Source organism: Aricia agestis, chromosome 13 (assembly GCF_905147365.1).
Source record: "Aricia agestis chromosome 13, ilAriAges1.1, whole genome shotgun sequence".
Classification (NCBI taxonomy): Eukaryota; Metazoa; Arthropoda; class Insecta; order Lepidoptera; family Lycaenidae; genus Aricia; species Aricia agestis.
In genome coordinates this window covers 12,922,162-12,948,383 of record NC_056418.1, presented here as the reverse complement: position 1 = coordinate 12,948,383, position 26,222 = coordinate 12,922,162, and the positions used below count along the sequence as shown (strand labels likewise).

Sequence of the window (26,222 nt, the reverse complement as noted above, 5' to 3'; positions counted from 1 at the left end):
TGCCATAGCCAAATTACGTAGGTCCAACAACAGCTGATTAATCAATTTCTTTAGATCTTATAGTTCAAATTACCTGCGTCATTGGTAAGGTTTAAGCGAGCCCTGGCCACAGGACTGTCCTCGTGGTTAAAGAGGTCCTTAAAGCAGCAGAGCCGTAAGGAGTGAGTGCGCGGCGGAGGCCCAATGGAGGGACCGTTCTGGCAAAACGATAGCGCGTCTTATTGCCATAGATATACGGTTCAAATTACCTGCGTCATTGGTAAGGTTCAGGCGAGCCCTGGCCACAGGACTGTCCTCGTGGTTACATAGGTCCTTGAAGCAGCACAGCCGCAGGGAGTGAGTGCGCGGCGGAGGCCCAGCGGAGGGACCGTTCTGGCACTGCGATAACGCGTCTTCTTCCCTGGAAAAGGAGTGATGATGATGATTAAAGTTTTACAGTAAAAGGATGCTATAAAAATATAAATCATTTGACGACCTCTGTGGCTCAATGGTGAGCGCGTTGGTAGCTCAAGCCGGGGGTCGCGGGTTCTAATCCCGCCGACGGAACAAAAAGTTTTCAAAGTTCCTGGGTCATGGATGTGTATTAAATATGTGTATCATATAATAAAAATATTAAATATATGTATAGTATAAAAGTATTAAATATATTTCCGTTGTCTGGTACCTGTAACACAAGTCCTTCAGGTACTTAGCACGGGGCGGGGCCAGACTGACGTGGTGTGAAGCGTCCATAGATATTATATTATATTATAAGAGTAGAACGTTTTTCGTAAACCTAACCTTACACAACAAACTAAGTGCGCATTTCTCTACATTCACACAAGCTTTGTCCACACTGTGCCTTTTTCTGTTCGTCAAGGGCATGCGTTATAGCGCAGTCAACAGCGAACGTGAGGCACGCCCGCGACGCATGTCCTCTGACCGCATCCAAAACTTCAAAAATGACAATGTTGGCGTTGCGTTCGTTGACGCATTCCAGTTGAATGAAAGAAGATGACGAAAATTGAAGACGAAAGCGCATAGTGTGGACATACCTTTGTCAAAAAAGGTAGAGCTACCTTGCTCAAAAAGTATAGAAAACTACATATAAAATAAAGATTTATCTTAATTTATAAACAGTTATGCTTAATTCCGATAATGGCCGAAACGTTAGGAATGTAGAAAATGTTACGATAAAATCAGTAAAAGTATACAGTTTTATTACTGAATTGTTGAAATGATGCAACTTTGCATTCTAAATCCAAGTAAGAATCGATTTTAGTATTCCCACAATCTATTAACATGAATCGATTTATCGATGTTTAGTGTTGTGCTAAGTCAGGGTTTCTCAAACTTTCGGCTCCACGAACCCCTGTTAAATTTCCAGGTGAGAGCGAACCCCTTACTTACATTGAAATCCCCGCCCCCTCCCCTTTAGGAAGGGGAATAATTCACCGCTTTGCGTGAGAGTTCGAAATACTCTGCCTTTCTAGCGGCCCAAAAATCTATCAAAGACATCTTTTTGAAATCAGCTTGAAGAGTTTCATTAACGGACATAATTATTATCTAACAATGACTCCTGTTGCCACCATTACGTAAATCTTGTCGCGAACCCCCTGCCGTCGAATGGCGAACCCCTAGGGGTTCGCGTGCCCCACTTTGAGAAACGGTGTGCTAAGTGATCGAATTACACTGATTTTTATATTATTACACAACTTAGGCGCTAGAAGTGTTGGTAATTTGAATACAATATCGATATATCGTATTAGATAGGACAATAATGAGGTGTTAGTTTGCTTATTATTCAAAAGCCTAGTTATGACTTATGAAATATGCCTCTGTAACTGTGACCGCAATCGTGGTTCTTCATCTTGCCTCTACGTGAAGAGTTCCTTGTGCAATCAATTTCTAATTTAGATAAAGAATTATTTAAAGTTTCAAAGTCATTTTAAATTTTTTGTTTCGTTGTTGACTTTTAAAGAGATATATAAAATAAGTCCTCATATATTACTTTATAATGTAAAAGATAAAATATCTAATTTTGCTAAAAACTCTGTTGAGAATAGATAATGTATTTCGAAGAATATTGAGTGGATATCAATATTATAGTAGATAAAACCGATCCGTACTTAGCTTATAAGGAAAACAAGAGACAAAACAACATTTAGAATACCAATAGACAAATTTACATACCTGTAGAGTAGATAGACAAACAGAGAGAACAATGCAAACACTACTGTCTACTTGCCTACTCGTAAAAAGTCCGGATTATTTGGACATCGGCAGAGTTAAAATCAGTGATCAAACATACTTGTATTAAGTAGAAGTAAATGAATGTGGGAAAAAAACGTTTAGTACATTATGCAATAACAATAGATTTCCAAGAATCCGCGATCGAAGGATTAAAATCGTGTGTGTCTAGTATAGTATGTGACTATACTAGACACACAACTAGTATAGTAGGTATGCAACTCTACAATTTGAACCTATTTACTAGGTCTAGTAAGAAATAGTTTTATTATGTGTACTTGTATACTTTATATTATGTACCCTGATGGTACATATTACATTGCAATTAATTTAGTACATTGTTCAGGCACTAAAATTATCAGTAATGTAGAGACTAGAGTAGGTAGGTACTATCAGAGAAGTTGATTCCTATGGCGGGCCTAAGTAATTTGGTCCGACCGATCACAGCCATTGAATTGTCATAAGCCGACCAAACGACGTAGATCCATCAACTGCCTAGGAATCAATTTCCTTGATATTTCCTCGATGGTTGTGTCCATCCATCCTAGTAGATACAATTTTTTTAGTAGTTACTGTTGTATTCAAATTGCACATTTTAATTCGTAGTATATCTTATATCTTTAAACGAGCAATCAATATATTATATATATATATATATATATATATATATATATATATATATATATATATATATATATATATATATATATATATATATATATATATATATATATATATATATATATATATATATAATTGGAATCTCGGAATCGGCTCCAACGATTTTCATGAAATTTAGTATATAGGGGGCGATAAATCGATCTAGCTAGGAATCATTTCTAAAAAATGTCATTTTCATCGGATACCGAGCAAAGCTCGATCAAACATCTAGTATAGGTACAATTTAACGACTATCTTAAGAGGAGTCCACACCGCGCTTTTTTCCATACAAACGTTGTCCCCTGTTTCCTCCCTGGATAATGCTAGTAGAGTTATAATTTTTTTCCTGAATATCTACGGCCACTAATACAATATCCCTATGTTTTCTTTTTTTTTCATAATTTAATTATTAAATAAGATATAAATGTTCAAAAACCCAAAAAAATGGCCAGATTTTCCGGTGTGTTCAAACGTCCAGAAAACAGATTTGGCTAGATTATACAAAAAAAAGCAAAACATAAGGAACACAGCTCAAGCCTTTCTTTAATTTTTAAAGGAAAAAATACTTAAATCGGTTATGTTTTGGAGAAGGAATCAGGGGACAACGAATCGTTGATTTTCTGCAGTTGTCTCTATCGCGTTCTGTGATATAGGCTTGAGGTAAGGGCATTATAGATATTACACGTACTTTTTTTTTATTTCTCTAGCCCCTGGTGTATCCTTTTAAACTTGTATCTCTAGTCACTTATCTACTCGCTACTCAGTACATCTCGGTGTGGTATTTTACGAGTATGCCCAATGAATACGAATTGGTAATTTTTAACACACGCCTTTCTCACGGTCGTGTCATGACGTTCGAGGTCTCAGGTTCAAATCCGAACGTAGGAAAAATACTAAAAGGTATTACTACTAGTAAAGGTATTGTGTGGTACAATATAGCAATAAAGCATTTATCAAATTTTTAGGTATATAAAAAGTTGAAACCAAAAAAATATTGTATACAGTAGGTACTACATTGTACAAGCCGACATCTAAATTTGTAATATTTTGTATAGTTACCTTTAATATAGTTAATTACACTAAATTTTTTTTTTTTACTTTAGGTAGAGTTTCAGACGTAAAAGCCTCATAGGGACAATATCTTCACTTAAAGAAACTTTATTTAGAAACGTTCAAACAAGTTATTTTTCGCGAAGAAATAACACCGTTGATTTCTAGAAATTACCACAAAATTACTATCTAAACGTATAATTTAGTCATTTTCTATCGATTTATTGCTAAGTCTTTGTTCAAATAACTTAGCAACATATTTATTGTGAGAACTTCTTAACGATTAATGGCATTAATTTGAAAAACAGTTTTTAACTATCGCCGTGGTAATAAATACAGACGTCTTCCATTAGTTACAAGATAGCTTACGTTACTGGTTTTTAATTGATTTCTTTCCATAAGTCACATCAATAGTAAGCCATGCTTCATCATCATCACTATCATCATTATCATCATCATCACTATCATCATAATCATCATCATCACTATCAACACTATCATCATATTAATAAGTATGTAAGTAAAACAAGTCTTTCAGCATTTTCATAATGATGCAGATGATAAAGATTGAATCTTAATCATTTCCATGATTATCATCATCATCACCAACAACAACCGTCTGGGTTCTCTCGAAAAGGATTAGAATGCAGGTTGACTAAAGCTTATGACCGGATTTTAAGTAGTAATTTCGTATGCATTCTATGTTGTATGAATCATCCTTGAAGTTGTTGTCTGAATGCTTTTGGGACTAAATGAGCAGACGAATCATCTGATGATACCTGAGTGATAGCCGCAAATACGTAAGTACACGTGAAACTATGTCATGCACCTAGGAAGCTGCAATTTGGTTCTTGGAAGTGATATTTCAGGATAAATAAAATAATGCAAAAGTGTCTCTGTTTTTCTGTCTGTTACATGTTTATACGTGGGAGAGCCATGCTTCGGCACGAATGGGCCGGCTCGACCGGAGAAATACCACGTTCTCACAGAAAACCCGCGTGAAACAGCGCTTGCGCTGTGTTTCGCCGAGTGAGTGACTTTACCGGAGGCCCAATCCTCTACCCTATTCCCTTCCCTACCCTCCCCTATTGCCTTCCCTTCCCTACCCTCCCCTATTGCCTTCCCTTCCCTACCCTCCCCTATTCTCTTCCCTGCCTTACCCTCCCCTATTACCCTGTTCCCTCTTAAAAGGCAGGTGGCAGGCAGGTGAGGTGGCAGGTGACCCGTTTGCTCGTTTGCCCCCTTATTTCATAAAAAAAAATAGGAAAATGTTTCGAGAAGTCACCCAACCTGCTGAGCCGGTTTTGCTGATATTGGGTATAGAGATAGGTACATGGTAGGAGTGCCAGGAAAGGACATACGATGATAGGACACTTTTTACCCCCGAAAAATGTACGGTTCCTCCGCGATAAACGAATTTTGGCGCAACGGAGATGCGGGCGTCATCTAGTTTCGAAAGCACATCGAAACAGTATCAATGTCAAATTTTTGCATACCAGCCTAGCAACAGATATTTTGACCAACTTGTCTCATTTCAATACATTTCGCATTTCTACCAAATTGTTATATTTCAAAGTCATGGCCAGATAACCCACACAATAATTTGCATAGAGGCATCGTGGGAAAATGTCTAAAAATCCCATTTAAATACCGTATACGTTGAGACTAATAGCGAAATGTATGCGTGGGCGGCGATCTGGTTTTATTGTTATATTTTAAATTACAATATTATGTTTTATGTGAACATTGTTTTAGCTGTCGAATATGATTGACCGTCTTCTAAAAAAGGAGGTTCGCGTGTGTACTAGAGGACTTATGAGTCACGTTGATCAGAGCCAGAAGTCAGCCAGAAGTCTAAAAGCTGAGAACAGAGAAATAAAGGAAAGGCGGGATTGTCTAAATTCACGGCTTCGAAGTCGTTAAAGGTAACAAACTTGCTTAGATTATAACGAGCCAGGAAATTAGCAGACAGATCACCTAAGCCCTAGTAGTGGGGTACGGGAACCCCCAGGGACTCGCCGTTCGACGACAAGGGGTTCGCGATAAGATTTACGTAATGGTGGCTTGATAACTGGCAGGCACGCGCGGCACTCTTTTGGCACTTTATGTTACCTTTTATTCAAATAAAAACAATCAAATAAAAACCTTATTTCCGGGGATTTCATTACTTAGTATGGGGTTCGCTGTCACCTGACAATTTTAACAGGGGTTCGTGGAGCCGAAAGTTTGAGCAACCCTGCGGTAAGCTATAGCCGCTGCCCATGAGCATGTCCAGACTCCAGATTTGTTACATGTTTTACAAATCACAATTCCACTTAGTCTTCCGAACAAGTCACACAAACATGGCTCTCCCACGTTAAAATCTTAGTATTGTAAAACAAGCAAAGTTATGTCACTGTTAATAATTGATTAACAAGGAATAGAAAGCGGTACTCCTGTGGCGGTAGATATCTAATATTGAGATTGGGGCGGCTTAGTCGGCGGGAGTCTTGAGACCTCCCCGAGACTTTAAGGAATGCTCGGTAAAAAACAACAGGAATCCCGATTCCATCGATAAAACAAATTCTGAGATTGTTTCTATGCGTAGGTATGGTAGGAATTAAAAATAAATCTTTGGGTACTAAATAGCTATATTTTGCTCTCACGGGAACCTCGATTTGTTACTGGAATCTGGATTTTGAGGAATCTAGTGCATGTATTTGTCAAAAATACAAAAAACTTACCTACTTGGTTGGATAAATACAGTTGACAATATTTTTGGAGTAGAAAATTGTATGATGATATTTTACATGATTAATTAGCTAGTCAATGACCTCTTCACCTTTTAGTTTTGCTAAATGATCTAGACTTACATAATTTTTTAAATGTTTTCATAAAAAACAAAAAAATATTGCCAAACACTACAAAACGAAAATCTACCTCTTGTTTTTGAAAATGGAACACAAAATTACGGCACTAACGCCATTCTGGCTTAAAGTCAACCCTAGTTCAAATATTTCTCGGTCCTCGTATTTTATGACAGAGAAGGCATGATAACTGAAATTCACAATGGCGCAAATGGACCTAAGTAGACCAAGATCCTATCGAAGACATAACGTCCGAAGGGTTGAAAGATAGAGCTATATTCGGTCTGATAAAAGTACATTACCACCAAACGTCTTAACATCCAGCTTTGTCCATTGTATTATAAACTCTAAAGCTTTGTAGTACAGTTCGTTTTGCGTTGGGCCTGTCTTATCAGCTAGGTTAGCGGCCGGTGTTATCTGGGATCGTGATCTTTGCCTCACCCCGGTCCACCGTCACCCTTATCTTAACAAATGAGGACGAAAACCAGCGTCATGCGAATTATTATTGTTTGCGAGATTTCTTTAAAATAAAAAATAAATAAAAATGTTTTATTTCTGAGTAGATTTTAAGAAAATACTTTGTTTACCACCGGTTCGCGAGAAGAACCTGCGTAAGAAACTCGCACGGGGCCCACTTTTTTACCAAAAAAAAGTGAGGTAAAAAAAATAATCTTTTAAAATAACTGAATTTGTCTCTTAAGAGGGCTACTAAGCCCTTTGATTTCGAATAACTGAATTTGTCTTTTAAGAGGGCGACTAAGCCCAAAAATCAAACATCGTCCTTCTCTCTTCACACTCACGACCGTCTTTCATATGCCAGGTGAAAAAGAACGACGCGAATTAATCGCCAAATTAGTTTTTTCTCAATAACTCGATAAATATACAACATTTTAAAAATCCGCTAGGTTGATCTCTCAATAATAGAATTAAAATATTTACTTAGTTCAATGCACGGTTATGGCAATAAAAGAAAATTAGATGCATCTAGGAGTCCAGATGATCAATCTATATTCAAATAAATTGTTCAATAATATTGTTCAATGATATTTGCACAATAGAATTGATCGTCTAGTCCACTAAGACAGCTCAATAGTGTTGTCGTTTTATGTTGTTCTTTTTATGTTCTTCAGACTTCAGACTGATGCGACTTGGATGATGCAAAATGACAGACAAAATCGAACAAAAAGCTACTCGCCTTTAGCTTTACGGATCAGTAAATTCAATTTTATAAGAGAGTAGTGCCTAAACAAATTTTAATAAGATTTTAACTTGAACAGCAAAGTTACTTAACTTAAGCTTTCTCCGTTAACAAATCTCTAAAAAGAAGACATAAATATCGTTAATACGTGGTTAACACTCATGAAAGCCCAATGCCATGGGAAATTTCTACATTAATTAACAATCAGACTATACTCAAATAATATCCAAATACCCATAATTATCGACATAAAACAATAAAAAGGGCAATACCCAATAAAATCATTAATTTTACTGGACCACTTAACGATGCGATCGGATAAGATAATGGCCGGCAGGAGATTGCAAAAAAAAAAACAAAAACCCAAAAACAAACAAAAATGGCTAACTCGCTCCGCATACGTAGGGTTGCCACTAGCGGCACAGAATACATAATATTGCTAGCGGTTAGCCAGGAATCCGGATAAAGCCGGACAGTCACGACTGACGACTCACGTTTTTGTCCGGCCAAAATTAAAGGCATTTGTAGAGCTGTTTATATAATTTTTTTTAAATATCTATTAGATGTGAAATAATTGTTTTAATAAAATAGTAAATTTGTATTTGTAGCTACAAGCGCTGCCGAACGTATTGCTACACTGAAAATTTAGATATACTGAAAGTTTCCGGCTTTTTATACAAATGTCCGGCTAAGCTGACGGCTTAGTCCGGCTTTTCGGTTTAGCAACCTGGTAAGTGGTAACCCTATCCGCATGCAAAAACATGGCGGATGATAATTAAATCGATAATTTATAGTTTGTTGGTTATACGAAATTGTTTTTGTGGTTGTGATTATTCAAATTATATACGTTGCTAATCTTTGTGAATTCTAGATTTTGCGTCTTTTTGTGCATTCACATGTGCGAATTCCAATTTTCCGTTTAAAGCCTTAAAACAGAAATCTACCTTTCTGGAGATGAGTACTAGATTTTGGGTGATAAACTCGTCCGTGTAGTCTTCTGATGCCCTATTTTCGAGGTATTTTGAGAGAATTTTTTATCTATTTTGATAATATCTATGTTGTTACATTTTTGATTGGTTGATATTTTAACGTAAGCCAATCAAAAGTGCTAGTAAAATATATCTCTGGTGAATAAACCTTAAAAACTAAAAAAAACCGAGCATTGAACATAATAGTTAGATATAATATGAAGGTTTAAAGTTTTAACCGTAGTCGATTAAATATACATATGATAGTTTTAGCCATAGTCGTCACAAATATCTCAGTAGATTAGAATGATGAAAGACTCATCTTCATATCTTCCAATCTATTTGCTCTACCATGCCGGCCATGACGAGCGTTTTCGTCGATGACAACGCGCCTATAGCAACAAAAGAATAATTAATTCAGTGAATAACAGGAACCAGATCCCATTATACTCGAAATTGATTTTTGACCAACTGGCCTGTAAAATTATTTTGCTATCCATGTACAAATTGTTGAGAAGTAGAAAATAAGCCTTGTGGCTTGTAGATCTATTCTGTGGCAGAAGGCAGAATACGTTACTTGGATTTAACTAATCTTATTTGCATTTTTATTTATTACTAGCTGTCCCGGTGAACTTCGTGTCACTTTAAAACCTTCCCTGGACTTCTACGAATATTTTAAGACTAAAATTAGTCCAATCCGTTCAGCTGTTTTCGAGTTTTAGCGTTACTAACACAATTAAAAATCCATTTTTATATATATAGATAGATGATTATGATTTAACTAGGAATTTTGGATCGCTCGCTTGGAAATCGCAAATTCGGACAGAAAATGTTGCACGTCACTTTAAAGTCACTGAACTATTCTAGAAGTATGACTTCTGTCCTAATACCATTGATCAAAGTTTTATAATAATTAATAAACTATTTATTAAGGTTAGGTCAAAATCAGGTTTCACAACGGAATTTTGTACCCGAGATATCGATCTTAAAATTAATTGGTAAGCTCCATTTAGTACAACCTTGTTGGACGACTCCTGTACGTTTTTTGTCTGTCAAGATCTTTGATACGATTTTGTTTAAATCGCAGTATGTTTTACGTCTTGTAGTGCATATTAAAACTTTTTCCGTGGTTGTAAGTTTTAATGAGAATGTTTGGTCCCTCTTTTATCTCCCTAGGGGGTATTCTAATTAAATTCCTTATCGTATCCCTATTCGGAAATGCCTGTACATACATTCGTATACATTTTTTATCCGAGTGGTCTTTGGATAAGCTGTAGTGACTTCGGCACTGCTGACTCTGATCATCATCAGTCGCTACCGCATATAATACGTTAACATTTACTATCAGCGCAGCTTTAAGAGCAAAATTAAGAGCAACATTTTTTAGAGACGACACTCATCATCAATTTAGTTGCTAACTTGCTACCGAAAATTATTGCAATCTGGCGTGCAATTTAAAACATCCGAAGGTGAATCGAGTTGCAATGACACTGACATCAAAACTGAGCGATACCTTGAACCCGCGCGCCAGTTACAGAATAGGGCACCTGCTTATAATGAGCTGAGAGAAAAACAACACGTCCAAGATAACCTTCGGGTTTTATGAGTGGTCCTTATGTCGTTGGCATAAAGGTCCTGTCAGAGGCAAGATAAACTCGTACTAAAGTCAGCTGCTGTAGCAACTAGCCACCTGCAAATCCTACTGGTCATTTGCGAAAATAAGTAACTTGAAATATAAAATATTTGCTAGGATTCTGGGATATGGACTAGGTATGACGTGTTTCTACTTTATGGCGATAGTGCCTTGGTCTACCTAGTAAACCAGCAAGGCAAAGCAGGTAGTGTATCCGATTTTAAAATAAGGGGTTTTTTTGACGTTTACCAAACAGAGCATCAGTGATCTATTTATGAACTATCGAAAGAAATTCGCCTATACCACTATCTGGTCTGGTGATTTGGTCGATTCCTGATAGAACGAGAGAAATGGAAGACTGGAAAAGGTTTTGCCCAGCGACAGAATAGCATAGGCTTAAAAAATGGCAATTTACGACCTAGCCAAGTAATGTAGTAATACCTCGGGCGTGGGAATCGCAGACACAATAGATTTAGGCTGCCTGTACATTAAGTCGCGAGTAGTGCGGCAGCCGCGCGACTTCACCGCAGCACCGCAGCAGACCGCAGCAATTAGCACAGCCGGGTGTGCCCATGTCGCTTGGGGATTGATGGGTTAAAAGGAGTATGACACTTACGACTCAGCCAGGTGGTGTAGACAGCCGTGTCTGGCGTGGTGTCTCCTGGCGGGCAGCTCGCTGTAGCAGCCCCCGCCCGCCGCGCTCCGGCACAGGTAGCCGGTGCTGACGCACTGCGCGGTGTTGCAGTAGCAGCGCACACCCTCGTCGTTCTTCACTTTCGGTTCTGGAAGAGAAGGAAAGTTTGGTAAGCATCAGGTAAACATACAAGACAGTCTTAATTAAAATGTAGAGTAAAATTTTAATGCAGCCCCCCCTGCCCCCTGGATCATTTTGACGTCCCTACTAAGTATATCATCTAGTACTTTCATCTATAAAAATAACGAATTTTTGCCATTTGTTCGCAATACATTATTAATTTTTTATTCTTTATAAACACCTAGCTTATAAACCCCCCCCCCCCCCCCCTTGGACCAGAATCTGCGTAATTTGCCGCCCCCCCTGGCTCAGAACCTGGGTACGCCCATGGTAAACTTTCTGGTTATCAAATATGCTGATCATAACGAATTATATGTAGATGTAGAACACAACATAGAACAATCTAATCACGGCAGTTTTTAAAAAACTTAATATAATTGGTCCAATTTGCGGCTACGACACTAAAGACAGGCTCACATAAAAGTAATCACGTCGAACTATTCCCACAAATAAAATTGAGGTAGAAACAGTAGTACAGTACACTATATCATCAATAACTTTGGTGGAATAACGCTAGATTTAAAAGATATCGTTTTAATAACAGGTGACCATGTGATATGAGCTTTACTTATCCAAAACTTATCTTTAGATTATCTTTTATGAATTGGCTCGAAATGTAAATGAACTGTAATCAAATGTAATAATTAATTTATCAAATTACATTGTGTAATGAAGTTTTAAAGATTTGATAAGATTCACTTGATAAGCATCTTCGTTATTGTTGTAATGATTTTGATTAGATTTTATTACAGTTAAGTAATAAATATTTTGAAATTACAGGTTTGCCTCTTCCATTATAACTTAAAGACATAATATAAAGATGTCATTAGATAGAAACTGCAGAAAGGTTTGTCTTTTTGCAATCCCTATCTGAAGGATTTTTATCTCTAGAAGTCTGGAAATTGTTGCTACCTAAGTGTCTGCGACTATCGACCACACTTTTATTTGCATCTAAATTCTTATAACAAATACAAAAAGTTACGTGACCCGTGAATCCACGAATCATATTTATAGGAGGCAGGAAACCATTATCGCGAAGGGAAATGATGGATCCACGGCGCCAGGGGTCGTAAACTTTGATGGTATTCAACACCTCCAGTTTGTAAATACTGGCTATTTCCATGGTGATGTATGATTGGATCAGGAAGTGTGACACGAATCTGGTAACCAATCATTCTTAAGTTTATTTCACTATTGACAGGGCTTTATATCGATGACATAATAATTATTATAGCAACTGAGGTCTCCAGGAGGTAAACTAGCTCTGAACGGTATGTATGGCTGTCGGGACTCGTGAGATCTACTTTTTTAAATTTAAATATCACGTCAGTTCTCCCATGTCCACTAGAAAGTAGCCTAAACGTTGGGAAAATACAAGTGCTCTGCGACAAAACGCGGAAGTATTTCAAATGAACCAAAAAACTTTTTAATCTTAAAGGATCAAGTACATCAATACTGATAAATATGATCCCATAATCCTTTTTACCTCACAAAACAAACAGTAGTATTCCGACAAGCCCATACCACAATGTATGTACAAAAAGCATCAAAAAACGCTCAACGCGTATGAATAATGTGAACGTCATACGCGGAGGGACCGTACATAAATATCGAAGTCCATTCAATGTTAATGTTCCTGCGCAGACGCTAAAACAAAACCAAATTAATTTCAGAGGCCCGCGGACCCCCCTTGATCTTGGTTTTTTTTTTAAATGACCCTTAATCAAACGAGCAAACGGGTCACCTGATGGAAAGCAACTTCCGTCACCCATGGACACTCGCAGCATCAGAAGAGTTGCAGGTGCGTTGCTGGCCTTTTAAGAGGGAATAGGTTAATAGGGGAAGGTAGGGATGGAAAGGGAACGGAATAAGGGAGGGTAGGGAAGGGAATAGGGTAGGGGATTGGGCCTCCGGTAAACTCACTCACTCGACGAAACACAGCGCAAGCGCTGTTTCACGCCGGTTTTCTGTGAAGACGTGGTATTTCTCCGGTCGAGCCGGCCCATTCGTGCCGAAGCATGGCTCTCCCACGTCAAAATTTGGATTCGGGATATTTACTTAATATCAGCTTTATGAGGTTAGATGGACATAAAAGGAGGAATTGATTGAATATTTTGGTAAAATCTCGAAAGGTCTTAATAGCTTCATTTAAAACACTCTGTCTTTTTATATTCTGCCCAGTAAAGACAGCCACTAGCAGCAGAAGCCTAAAGGGAAGAATTGGACGATGTTGCCGAAATTATCTTACTTTGATCTGTTCCAGCGATTTAAAACCTCCCTATTAACAGAACACAGGCTCTGAAATATTGTACAAAGTTGCTCTTATGGAAAATTCACTTGCTAAGCAATAAACAAAAGAATATTGTAAATATTTTTATCTCTAAGGGACAAAAGAATTAAATTATCTAGAATCTAGATAGATTATCCAAACATTAATTAGCAAGAAACGTGGAATGCCCAACAATTTGTGCGGATCCTCACAACCCAAGGGAACCTGTTTGGCTGGGGCAAGAAACTAAAATGATAATTGGCCGGGATGAAGTCTTAAGCCGCGGGAGACCGAAGCCGCGCCGCTTGCCTCCATTAAAAATAATTTAGTGTGCAGTTGGGGAAATGTTTAAGTCTTAAGAATGTATCAGCCATGCCTATCGAATGTACGTGATGGTACAGTAAGGTTCGGTAAGATAGGACTTACTAGAGCAGTGTGATTAATGTTATCAAGAGCTCTTGGTGGAGAAATAGAATAATGAAATATTTCTCGAAGGCTTCACAATTTTTTCATTATCATAACATTGTTTAAATTGTGATAAGTTAGGAAGACATTTTGAAAAACATACACAATCCCCGACTTTACATAAATATAGTTAACGATTTGTAAAATGTAATTACTACCTAATACCTTTTTTTAATTGGTCAATTTAATTATACCTATTTAATTTTGTGTTCACCGATTCTACATTTAATTAATAGTCCTAATCAAAAACAGTAGAAAACTGAGCATCCATAGAGATTAGAGTATCATATTTAATGAGCAATCAAAAATAAATATGAGTAACAGGTATGATTATGTTTCCCAGAAAAAAATATTCATCTTCTGGATGACTCCTGATGATAGAAATTATCTTGCAAGTCATTCTAAAACAATTTATCCTTTGTTTCGGGAACAAGGAATGAAACTCATAAAAAAGGGGTCAGTCCTGTTATGACTTTAGACATACCACAGACAGAAACTGTTTGTTCCTCCTACAAAGTCTATATAGTACGTGATGAAGCGTTCAATTCCGTTACGCAGAAATTCGTGTAATACACGGCAACCGTGCATTTTCCGGCTTAAAAAGTACCCTATGCCCTTTCTAGGGACTCAAAGTATCCCCATACCAAATTTCAGCAAAATCGTTTCAGAGGTTTGAGCGTAAAGAGGTAACAGACAGGCAGGCTCAAATTTAAAACATTACTAAGGATTATAGCCTCACCTTTGTCCACATTCAGATAAAAATGAATTAAAACAAAGTATGCGAAGCTTTATACAAACTACAAAAAATACCATTAGCGGTGCAATTAACGTTATCGGAGTCCTACCTTAGCGTCATTACGATGACTTTACAATCAATTTCAAAAACGAAGAAAACGATAAAACAAATAAAGAAGAAAAGGTACCGGGTTATTTGATAAATAGCCCTCCGGAGAGGTAGAAAGGGACGAAGCGAGGCGAGAGCGAGACGGAGCAACTAATGAGTAAAATGTAAGGGATTGTATAAAACAGTATAATATGATAGTTAATGCATTCGTTATCGATTCGGCTGTGTAAACTAAGAACATGCTTTAGGGCTGTCACAAATTGTAGCAGTAGTTTTGAAGATATAAATAAACTACTTTTCTTTCTACTTTTGAAAGCAAAAATTACTCAGAACCTCAAAGCAAAGGTAGCAGATTACTTTTCATAACAAACTAATTAATTAGAGTTTAAATTACCTTAAAAAAGAAAGAAAACTCTTAACAGAAATATAATTCGAATTTGAATTCTAAACATTTTTACAGGTATTTCAAAAAATCGCTGTGTTCACATTAACATAATATAAACCAAAATATTTTACCCAAAAAATAACTAACGAAACTTACATAGATAACAAACAAGAACTTAAACATATCGTGACACCTGGCATCCCTAATGGAGACCATAAATTTGGGCGGCGGCGCCACTTACTTCACGGTACATTTGCTCGGTTTCACGGACGCGAACCACCTATATTATATCATGCGCACGCGCAGCCAATTGATATACACACTGAATCTGATGTCCCATGAAAATTTGGGATCGCTAATGATTCGGGATTCATTCTAAGATTAGTAACGAAGATTAAGAGAGGGCTATTTATTCATATTATATGTAGTTGCTCTTGACTGTAAGACAAAGACAAAGTAATAAGGATTACTCCAAATCATGGAGCTTATAATTTACATAATTGGTATTTGATATCAGTAGTTATAAGAGGAAAAACGCAAATACCTTCTAGATCACTGGCAAAGTTTATAGCACGATAATCAATTCAAGGGACTAAAGATAATCTTCCACTCGTTAAAACTTCAGAGATGTAGCAAATTATAGTTAATTTTAAAATGCAAATATGTCAATAAAATCTCTCGTTTGAAAAAACAGATATTCCGATATTTCCATTAAACAAAGCCGTATCTAAAGAAGTATATTATGAAGTCGGCAGGACCGGCGATTGAAACATTGGAGATCGCAAAAAGATAAGATCGGCCTCGGCATTTCATTAAACGAAGAAAGGTTTTTTGTTCGCGGGTTTACTTTGGCAGAAAAATTGAGGTACATTTTTGGTAGCAATATTGAGACATTTTGGAATAAATTATGGACTTTAGAAAGTGTTTTTTTGACTGGTAAACGAAATATGCGTTGCAAAAAAATAAGTCATCAAAGTTTAGTCCAACGCAATTTTTTTTTGTTTTTTTTTATGAAATAAGGGGGCAAACGAGCAAACGGGTCACCTGATGGAAAGCAACTTCCGTCGCCCATGGACACTCCACGCATCAGAAGAGCTGCAGGTGCGTTGCCGTCCTTTTAAGAGGGAATAGGGTAATAGGGGAGGGTAGGGATAGAATTTAGAATTTAGAATTTAGAATTTATTTATTTTCCGAGAAATTTGTTACAAGGTGGTATGAATTGTTTATGTGGTACAAAATTTCTGCCTCTCAGGCGTGGAATATTGTCAGCTTTACAAATTTAAAATCGTAATCATAAATATATAATAGATTAATCCAATTATTTAAACAAACATTTGGAATCTCAAAACAATGCTTAAAAAATTTAGCGATATTCAGCAGTCATAATTATTATTTTTGATGCAAATTTATAATGTCAATCACACATACAAAACAATTATTATAATATTAACGTCAAGATGATAAGAAAATAAATGTTTAGACCACAAATCACAATACATAAATCACAATACATATAGGCATTAGGATAGGCAGGGAAGGTAATTATAGGGGAGGGTAGGGAAGGGAATAGGGCAGGGGATTGGGCCTCCGGTAAACTCACTCACTCGGCGAACACAGCGCAAGCGCTGTTTCACGCCGGTTTTCTGTGAGAATTCCGATCGAGCCAGCCCATTCGTGCCGAAGCATGGCTCTCCCACGTATAATTGTGTTCTGATTGGTCAAAACTCCAAAAATCAGTTTATCAAGGTGATTCCTTTATTTCTCTAAAAGTAAATTAAAAGCATAAGTCAAATTATAGTAAACACAAGAATTGGGCGTCTGCTATTCCTGATAACAAATGGGTTATAATTACACTTCCTTATGTCTTAGCAATACTTGAACGTTAGCTGCACTAGGGCTCCTCTCATCACTATAAATACCCAACAGTCTTGATTCGCTCGGATTGGAAATTCAATTAAGATCTAGAACGAGATTGTCCGTCCACTTCAGTATAAAGTCTGCTTCTATAAATCCGTTTTTCGATATAATCGCGACATATTTCGCAGGAAACTTGGCAGCAATCTGATCTGTAAGTAGAACTTAAGTAGTTTGTAATGTTCGAATTATTTTATGTAACCTCAAATTAGAGCTTACCTTCACTAGACCTTTGAGCAAAGAGTATTTACTGAATAGGTCGAATTTGAGAACGTTTTTAGACGTAGGTCCAACAGAATACTTCGATCGCGGATTCCAGGAAATGCTATTCATAATTCATAATTCATTTATTTCATACCATTTTACATTATCAGACTTGGTTTCTACTTTGGGTCCTACACTAGGCACTATTGTATACTATTGTTGTCGCCGCGAACACCTGTGCTCTTATGGGGCTTGAAGAATTAAGGCTTTTTTATCTATTAGATTATTATGCACAAGTCTTCGCACAAGTGCTTACTGAAGTATTTTCTTAGTTGATGTCAGTGCTTGTCGATGGCAATGAAGCGTTTAAGATGCTACTTGGCCTAGAATCTTTGAGAATCCTCTTATAAATGGCGCAACGTGTTTACCTTCTTTGCTGATTACTGGTCGTATTCTTCGCCATCCTATTTTACGTCGCTTACTAAGTCCAAACTCCAAACTACGAGTCACTCACAGAAATGACATTACATAATAAAGTTTGTGAGTAGTGCGGTCTAGACCAAACATGCCTAACATCTCAAATCCCACACATTTTTGTTTTGAGCTTCGTCTTTGTATTACAACTTGGCTAAAGGATTCGGCTACTTTAGTGACATTCCCAAAACATACAAGTTATTGCTGACCATTTCAATCAAACACAAGTTACATGCAGACACCGTTACACCAGCCACCCCACAGAGAGGAGACACAAAAATTTCCGAAGATCTATCAGTCGCTAATGAGGCATACTTTCACCGAGCGTTCGCACGCTGTCTACCGCCGTATCAAACGTTATTTGTCGCGAGTCAAGCCGGTTCTTCCACCAATACCTATTAAATTCTTCCAATGTACGACCTTGTTCGAGTAATTAAGATTATACACCATTAATTTAAGTGACAGAACGCGTGTATGCTCTTAATTTACGACCAGAAGTTATGTCCCGTGCTCGCGTTACGAAACTTGAAAGTTGGGAAAGACGCGAAATAAAATTCAAGAATATTTATAGACGTTTACTGCAGTGCGTATCTAATTATGAGTTGAAGGTATGCATTTTATTATCATAAAATCTCATACAGAAGCATAAATGCAAGATTTTGATGAGTTGATCTTTATCCTAGATTGAACGAATTGACATTACAAGATATTTATTTAAAGCATACAACATTTTTTGCTCCAACAAGCAGATATCTTCCAGCTTTGAAAGAATATAATAATGTTGCACAGGGTAATGTGTGACAATCAAACAAAACCTCAGAACTCGAAGAATTCCAAAGGAGTATACGATGCACCTCTTGCTGGATTTTACGATCAGTCTCTATGATGCTATGATGGGCCTATAATCTCCGACGATTTCCCTTCGAATTCCTAACCTCGATGATTTACTACCTTTCACTTTAAGCGTGAAATTCGTACGTAGCCTGCAGGTCAAATAGTGCCTATCGCCGTATGAAATCAACGAGAAATAGCACCTTGAGATTGAAGATGTCCGCAATTTTGTTGCAAGTAGGGCGAAGGGCGCAACTTGAAAAGGTCAGCTTCTTATGAAAGATTAATGTGTGCATGTTTTTTGACAAGAGTTATTTTATTTAAGTTGCTAATTGCTAAGGTCAAAACGTTGAAGAATTAACAACATTATTGTGTAGATAAACTGCTCTTATACAAACAGGGCATTAGAAGTTAAAGTTGTTTACTGATTTTTAAGCAGAAGAAGTAAATATGTATCATAGTTTCAAACATTCAGGTATTTACTGAAAACCAATTAAGTTACCTAAGCTAGACTATCAAAGCTGTTTCAAATTCTTTCTTTGAAGTTTGAATGCTAATCTTAAGAGTTTGTTAGGAAGAAAGAAGTCGCCCATATCTCAAACTGACGCATTTCGTCAGTAAATCTCAAGCTTGAGACGTAACTCGTCGGTTTCATTGAAAAACACTTCCTAGAACTAATAACATTTTGAAACGCTCTGATGTAATCCTGAATTAGTATCGAGAATCGCTTTTGCGCTGCGAACAAACCGGTATTCATTTCCAAATTCCTACTCTAAATTAACTGAATAGGGTTTATTGTCTATCGTCGCTCGTTTGAGATATTATCAACAATTCAGAACATGTCTTCTTGGTTATCGCTTTCGCGGCATACGAAATACATTTGAATAATGTGCCGTGCGTTGAACTTGCTAGATAATGCACCTGGTTTTGAAACTTTCCTCGCTTTGGGATCAACACCTTGATCACAGAACGCCGCCAGTGTTTAACTACTTGTAGAGCAAGCGTTGTGTTTGCTTACTACGGTCTTAACCGAAGATGATGAACACTCGTTTCTGAGTCTAAAGTACGGTCGCCTTATAGAGAGAAAAAAAAAGCCTTGATCATTTAATCGGATTTGAAATCGGAACAGCAAAATTTTCGCCATTGAATGAAACAAGATCATAGCGTGCTAAAAAATATAGCTTTTATTCCAAAAGTGATATCATCTTTAAACTGCCATTACATTAAATTCTAAAATAATACTTTATAATCTAAATGATGATTGTTTCCTTAATCTTGATTCTTGGGACTTGGACCTACCAATGACTCAAAGTGGGTCATCATCAATTAATCGACACAACATATTGACGCATTGTCAAGTTGACAGTTGACACCTGTCACGCGCACGCGCTTTCTACAACATTGACAGTGTCAATTATCACGTATAGGTCGTTCACACTAACTGTATTGGCGCTAGATCTCGAATGGACCTGATAACTAGTTTCCAAACAATGAAGATGGCTTTAGGTGTCAAGTTTCTTCTGTGGTTTGGTAAATTGGCAGGTCTTAGTTTAGCAATAAGAAGTTCTTCTAGCTAGCGTAGTGTGGTTAAGAGTGTGGTAGATTAGCTGTATGTCTGTCTTATTTCTGTCTTTCCATCAACAGAAAGACAGAAGGGTGATATATTTAGTATGTTTTTGATAATATTTTTTCTGTATTTATATCTTAATTCTTTACGTATTATCTACGGTTGATTGTACAGCTAGAAAATAAATATCAAAATTGTGAAATACATTATGGAATTTGAAATGTCAGTAAACAAATCGATTATCTCCTAAAATGGTGCATCACCAATTTTTATAAGGTCAGTGTTACAAATTACAACTTAAGAATTTCAATATGGGGACTATAGTCTATAAGTTAATGCTTCTTTTGGTTTCTGAGATATAAACATACAGACGCTCATACGGTACGAATTCACTAAAGCATTTAATACTTGATTGGAATGCACTTATTTATATAGACGTGATGGGAATAGGGTTGTCAATTAAAAAAAAATATTTGCAACTTTTATAATATGACGTATAATTAATTTACACTGTTATTACATATTCTGACTAGCTTTGAATTATAGCCAAAAAATGGAGAATCATTGGATTTAACTAGCAAAAAATATAACAATAAATTTCTTTAAAATAAAGCTAATAGAGAAATCATCTTTGATTTCACCAATAAAGTTTATGAATAAACAATATATTCAAATTTTATGCCACATTAAACTTCCTTTATTCTCTCGAGTGTGTGAATTTTCGCAAGAGGTCAAGTTGTAATAAAACAATATTTACAACATACTAAACCGCCAGTTATCTTGATTTGGATAGATAAAATGAATAGACTACGCATATAAATTGCTATAAAAGTCTACGATCTGAGAAAAAAACTTGATTGTCATCTTTGCCGATTTTACTGGCGTCATCATTATGTATTTAGGCAGGTATTAAAAAAATAACACCTAAAATAAAAATAAAATGTTGATTTATTTACTAGATTTAATAAATATTAGGTACATCTATGGAAAGATAAACGACTGACTATTTTAATGACTAGCCGCTATAAAGCGGAAGAGTTTGTTTGTTTGTTTGTTTGAACGCGCTAATCTCAGGAACTACTGGTCCCATTTGAAAAATCCTTTAAGTGTTAGATATCCCATTTATCGAGCTACAGACTATAATTAATAATTATCACTGACTAATAGAAGCGAAGAACAAAATTATTTGAAGCCGCTTCTCAAGAACTACTGGATGAATTTTTATGTTATTTGGCACAGATATATAAGAGTAGACCAAGTGAATGGGCATAGAGTGGGTTGTTGAGGAAGTGATTATGAGGAAGAGGAGGAGGAAGAGGAATTGTCACGCGCAAATTTTTAGGATGCGGATGAGGAAGAGGATATTTTATGAGGAAGAGGATGCGGATGAGGAAGCGGAAGAGGAAGCGGATGAGGAAGAGGAAGATAGAAAATTATAAATACTAGCGGACCCAACCCAAACTTTTGTCCTGTCTGTACTTTGCACATAACGTACTAGGTACATACATTACACAAAAATTAATTAAAAGGGCATTTTTCAGTGAACCAAACTATGAATCTAAATTCTAAACCATTCTCAAAACACACACAATAAAGAATCATCAAAATCAGTCTAGCATTAAGGGCCGCGCTACATCGGAATGACAGCGGCGAGGCGAGCGCTTTCAGTGTCATATATATGATTTTAAACTTTATCTTCATTATTGTAATACATAGTACCGCTTGAGAAGTCTACGGCTACCCGTGGCCGCTGTACTATGTATTACAAAAATGAAGATAAAGTTTAAAATCTTATGACACTGAAAGTGCTCGCGTCGCCGCTGCCATTCTGGTGTGTCGCGGCCCTTAGGCTGTTTAGACACACGCCGCAGTGGCACAATAGACATACTTAACTACCAGTAGTTCGACTGCAAGGAAACGGACAGGTTTCAATATCTGTCAAATTCGTCGGGTTCCACTAGGATTATGTACGGAATGTGCCTCGCGCTGGCTGATATAATTTATTTTTAAATATTTAAAATAAAGATTTCAAAATAGGATTCTGTCAATTTTAATCGCATGTGCCAAAACACAAACAACAATACGACCAAAGAGGAACACGTCCAGCGAATATGTCATAGTTTTAAATTCGTAGGTAACAATTTAACAACCCTAGCGACGATTTTCGTCATAATACGTCAAATTTAAAAATTTCAACTACAGTTCTAAGTCGGCATACTCTATCATTCTGTCTACTCTGGCAGCGGCGCCGCTGCAATACTCATCTTTGCACTTCTATGGGCCCTCAGGGAGAAACCACACGGGTGCGGTGCGGCACCGCTCCGGCGCCGCGCCGGCCGCGCCAGAGCGTGATTGGATACGCGACGCGCATGCGCAGTGTAATTCCTCATAAATTCCTCTTAAATTTTGAGGAAGCGATAGCGGAAGAGGAATTTTTATTTTTATTTATGAGGAATGCGGTAACGGTTGAGGAACCCAAAATATTGCGGAACTTCCTCATTATGAGGAAGCGGAAGAGGAATCCTCAGCAACCCTAGATAGACTATTTCTTGCGAGAAAATATACGGTTTGCGTAAGATTCCTAATTACAACCCATAATATAAATATCTTCAGTGAGTGACATAGACTATAATATATTTTATACCCGTGCGAAGCCGGGGCGGGCGCTAGTACTATATAAATGCGAAAGTGTGTCTGTTTGTTACCTCTTCACGCCCCAACGCTGAACTGATTTTGTTGGGAATGGATATACTTTGATTCCCGGGAAGGAAAGGAAGGGTACTTCCCCGAATAATGTACGGTTCCCGCGTGATAAACTTTGGAGCGATGGAGTTGTGGCCATCAGCTAGTACTTATTTTTAACGACTAGCGCCTAGATACAGCTATATAGCTTGTAGCTACAGCTAGACAGCTGCAAAACAAGCTTTTCCAGTTACTCGCAGGTGGCAGCCCTAGTCGCGGAGAAAGAAGTCAGGAATGCGGTCGGCTGATGCGGGTCGGAATTCAATCAGCTAATTATTGACAACATAATTAACATGCGAATGTGCGGTTGTTCATCATCATCGTCTAACCGACATTCATCTATGAGTGATGAATGATAAGCTAAGGCTTGGAGTGTGGGTAAAATTCATGAAAACATCGAATTTCTTCTAAACTAAATCGACTAAATTAAAGTATTATGCTTTCCAGTTTCCTGGCATGGTAAATGATTTTTAAATTAGCAGGATTACCTACAGTTTAATATGGTAGTTTTATGGGCAATATTTAATTTACTTAATACATATTACAAACCTACGCAGCACTGTCTTTTGTTTACGTTTGAAAGAGTTGAGCTCTCCAATTTCCATTACCAATGGACCTAAAACAGTCTTTGCAAACAGTGTCCAAAGATTGCATACTAATGCCACCATGATTTGTGTGAAACTCGGGACTTAGCATTAGTTCCAGCACTTGCAGCTCAAATAGCTCTCAGAAACAAACGCACATTCATTTACCGGCGGCACGCTCAAAGGAGCACTGATGAACCGAGTGCAGCGACCACATTGCTAGGATTCTCTAGGACAAAGTCTTTTTACTCAACGAACGAGTTTTGTCGACATTGCAAAGTTTTTGCTGGCTTTAATTGTCGCTTTTTATATAATTAAACGCATTCAAGTTTATGGAATTAAAAATTGTGCGTCAACGGAATTACCCTTTGCTTTGCAATCACTGCTCATTTTTATTTATGGTATTTTTTCCTCCCATTTAATTCGTATAATATATTTAATATACTTACTTAATAAAAATATAATTATAACATTTACTGGATGCCTAATTCAATGAATCATTAAATATTAGTCATACTCGGTTTAAATTGATTTGGAAAATATTGTACATTTTTTGCTATTTCGCCTTTAGACATGCAAAGATAAAAATCCCACTATTTAATTTCATCTACTATTTTTGATTTTCTAATAAGTAAAAAGTATTTGTCTCCAATAAAACTACAATTCTGGTCCCCCTACAGCCCCTTTATAGCCTTCACTCGATGCACAGACGTTTCAAGTCTAATCAATGTTAAATATAAATATCAGATGGTTTGTATGCTCCGTTTGCTAGACTTCTGTCTACTTATCTCGTCTTTACTCTATCTAGTCTTTCTCTACTCGAGACTTGGCAGAACCTCTTCTATTTCTTATGTAGTTCAAAAAGAGAGAGAAAAGGTTGTAGAATAGAGAGTTCAAATTGTCAAACGAAATATTTAGCGCAAGGTAAAGTGGTATTTAAGAGCTCACTTGACTCTAAAAATCAAACATCGTCCTTCTCTCTTCACACTCACGCCCGTCTTTCATATGCCAGGTGAAAAAGGACGGCGCGGAATCATCGCCGAGTTAGTTTTACTTGAATAAAAGACGAACTATAATGATTATGAAAAAAGTGTTTTGAACAAATGTAAGTTTTTAGATATTAAAAAATATTAAAGAAAAGACAGCAAACTTCGAAGATCCAAGCAAAAATGTGTCTAAAACAAGGTTTTTTGTAAAAAAGAAACTATCGAGCATTTTTTGAGTAATCGTGTTTTCGTCTTGAGCATTTAATCTTTATGAACTGAAGTTACTTGTGTCAAAAAATCAGTTTTCTAGACCTTACAGATTTTGAGATCTAGGTTAAAGTATGTAGTCAAGCTTGGGTCATATGGGCTCTTAAGAATTAAGCGGTTCCTTTTAAGCTTATGCTAAGCTAAGTCAGATTGATTAAAAAAATGTATTAGGTGCCAATTTTACCAAAATGCAAAAGTTCAAGATATTTATGAATAGAGTGGTATTATACTACAGTAATAAAAGCAGTAACTGTGAATATAACGTAACTCGAAAGTCACACTGTAGTAGGAAAATTCCTCCTGTCAAATTAGCTTTTAATCTCTTGATGGATGCTAGATATTAGTGGCTTGTTGCTATTCAACAATTAATAAAGCTTTGAGCAAATTATTTTATCGATAAACTAGTGAGGTAACGTAAAATATAGCTTTTAATTTATATTACGGTAATTAATAAAGATTGTAAAATTCAACGGTATTTTTAGTTAATTTATTACACCTCTAAATTATACTATCTTTATATTAAGTATTATTTATTGAAATTAAGTATAAACTATCGTTTTGTAATTATAGTAGCTGTCGATTGGAACATTAGTGAGGGTACATTATCGATATATCGATATAATTCGATATATCGATTATCGATATCGATAATATTATAAATGCGAAAGTGTGTCTGTCTGTCTGTCTGTCCGTCCGTCTGTCTGTTACCTCTTCACGCCCAAACCACTGAACCGATTTTGCTGAAATTTGTCATGGAGATACTTTGAGTCCCAGGAAAGGACATAGGATACTTTTTATCCCGGAAAAATGTACGGTTCCTAAGCGATAAACTAATTTTGGTGCAACGGAGTTGCGGGCGTCAACTAGTTATTATCTAGTTATCGATATTTGTAATAGGTACCTATTGAAATGTTATGTGTTAAATTCGATAATGTTTTATTTGTTTTTATACGTCGATTTCTTTCTAAATAATAATCAAATTTTACATAAATGATCAAACTAATATGTAACCTATTTACTAAAATTGATGTATATTTACAATAATACAAACAAACAAACAAATATACTTTATTGCGCACAGACATATTCAGTAAAATTTACATTAACAGAAACAATAAATGAGACATGTACACAAGGGCGGCCTTATTACTTGAAAGCAATTTCTTCCAGGCAACCCTTTAACAAATTTTATGAGATGATGAATTCAGGAAAGTGGTGAGGTGCAAAAGTATACATAATATATAATATAATATCTAGTAATATCTAGTAATTAATACTCTCATGTAAATAAT

At 36.5% G+C, this 26,222-nt stretch overlaps 1 protein-coding gene across 1 annotated transcript in view; it reads right to left on the bottom strand.

The window, feature by feature from the left end:
* LOC121733182 (BMP and activin membrane-bound inhibitor homolog) overlaps positions 1–26,222 on the bottom strand; it is a 78,889-nt gene that overhangs the window by 6,117 nt on the left and 46,550 nt on the right. Inside the window, exons 2-3 of the mRNA XM_042123352.1 lie at positions 11,201–11,366; positions 249–400 (exon numbers count right to left, since the gene is read on the bottom strand). Coding sequence (XP_041979286.1) covers positions 249–400; positions 11,201–11,366 — 318 coding nt within the window. The remainder of the gene's footprint in view (positions 1–248; positions 401–11,200; positions 11,367–26,222) is intronic.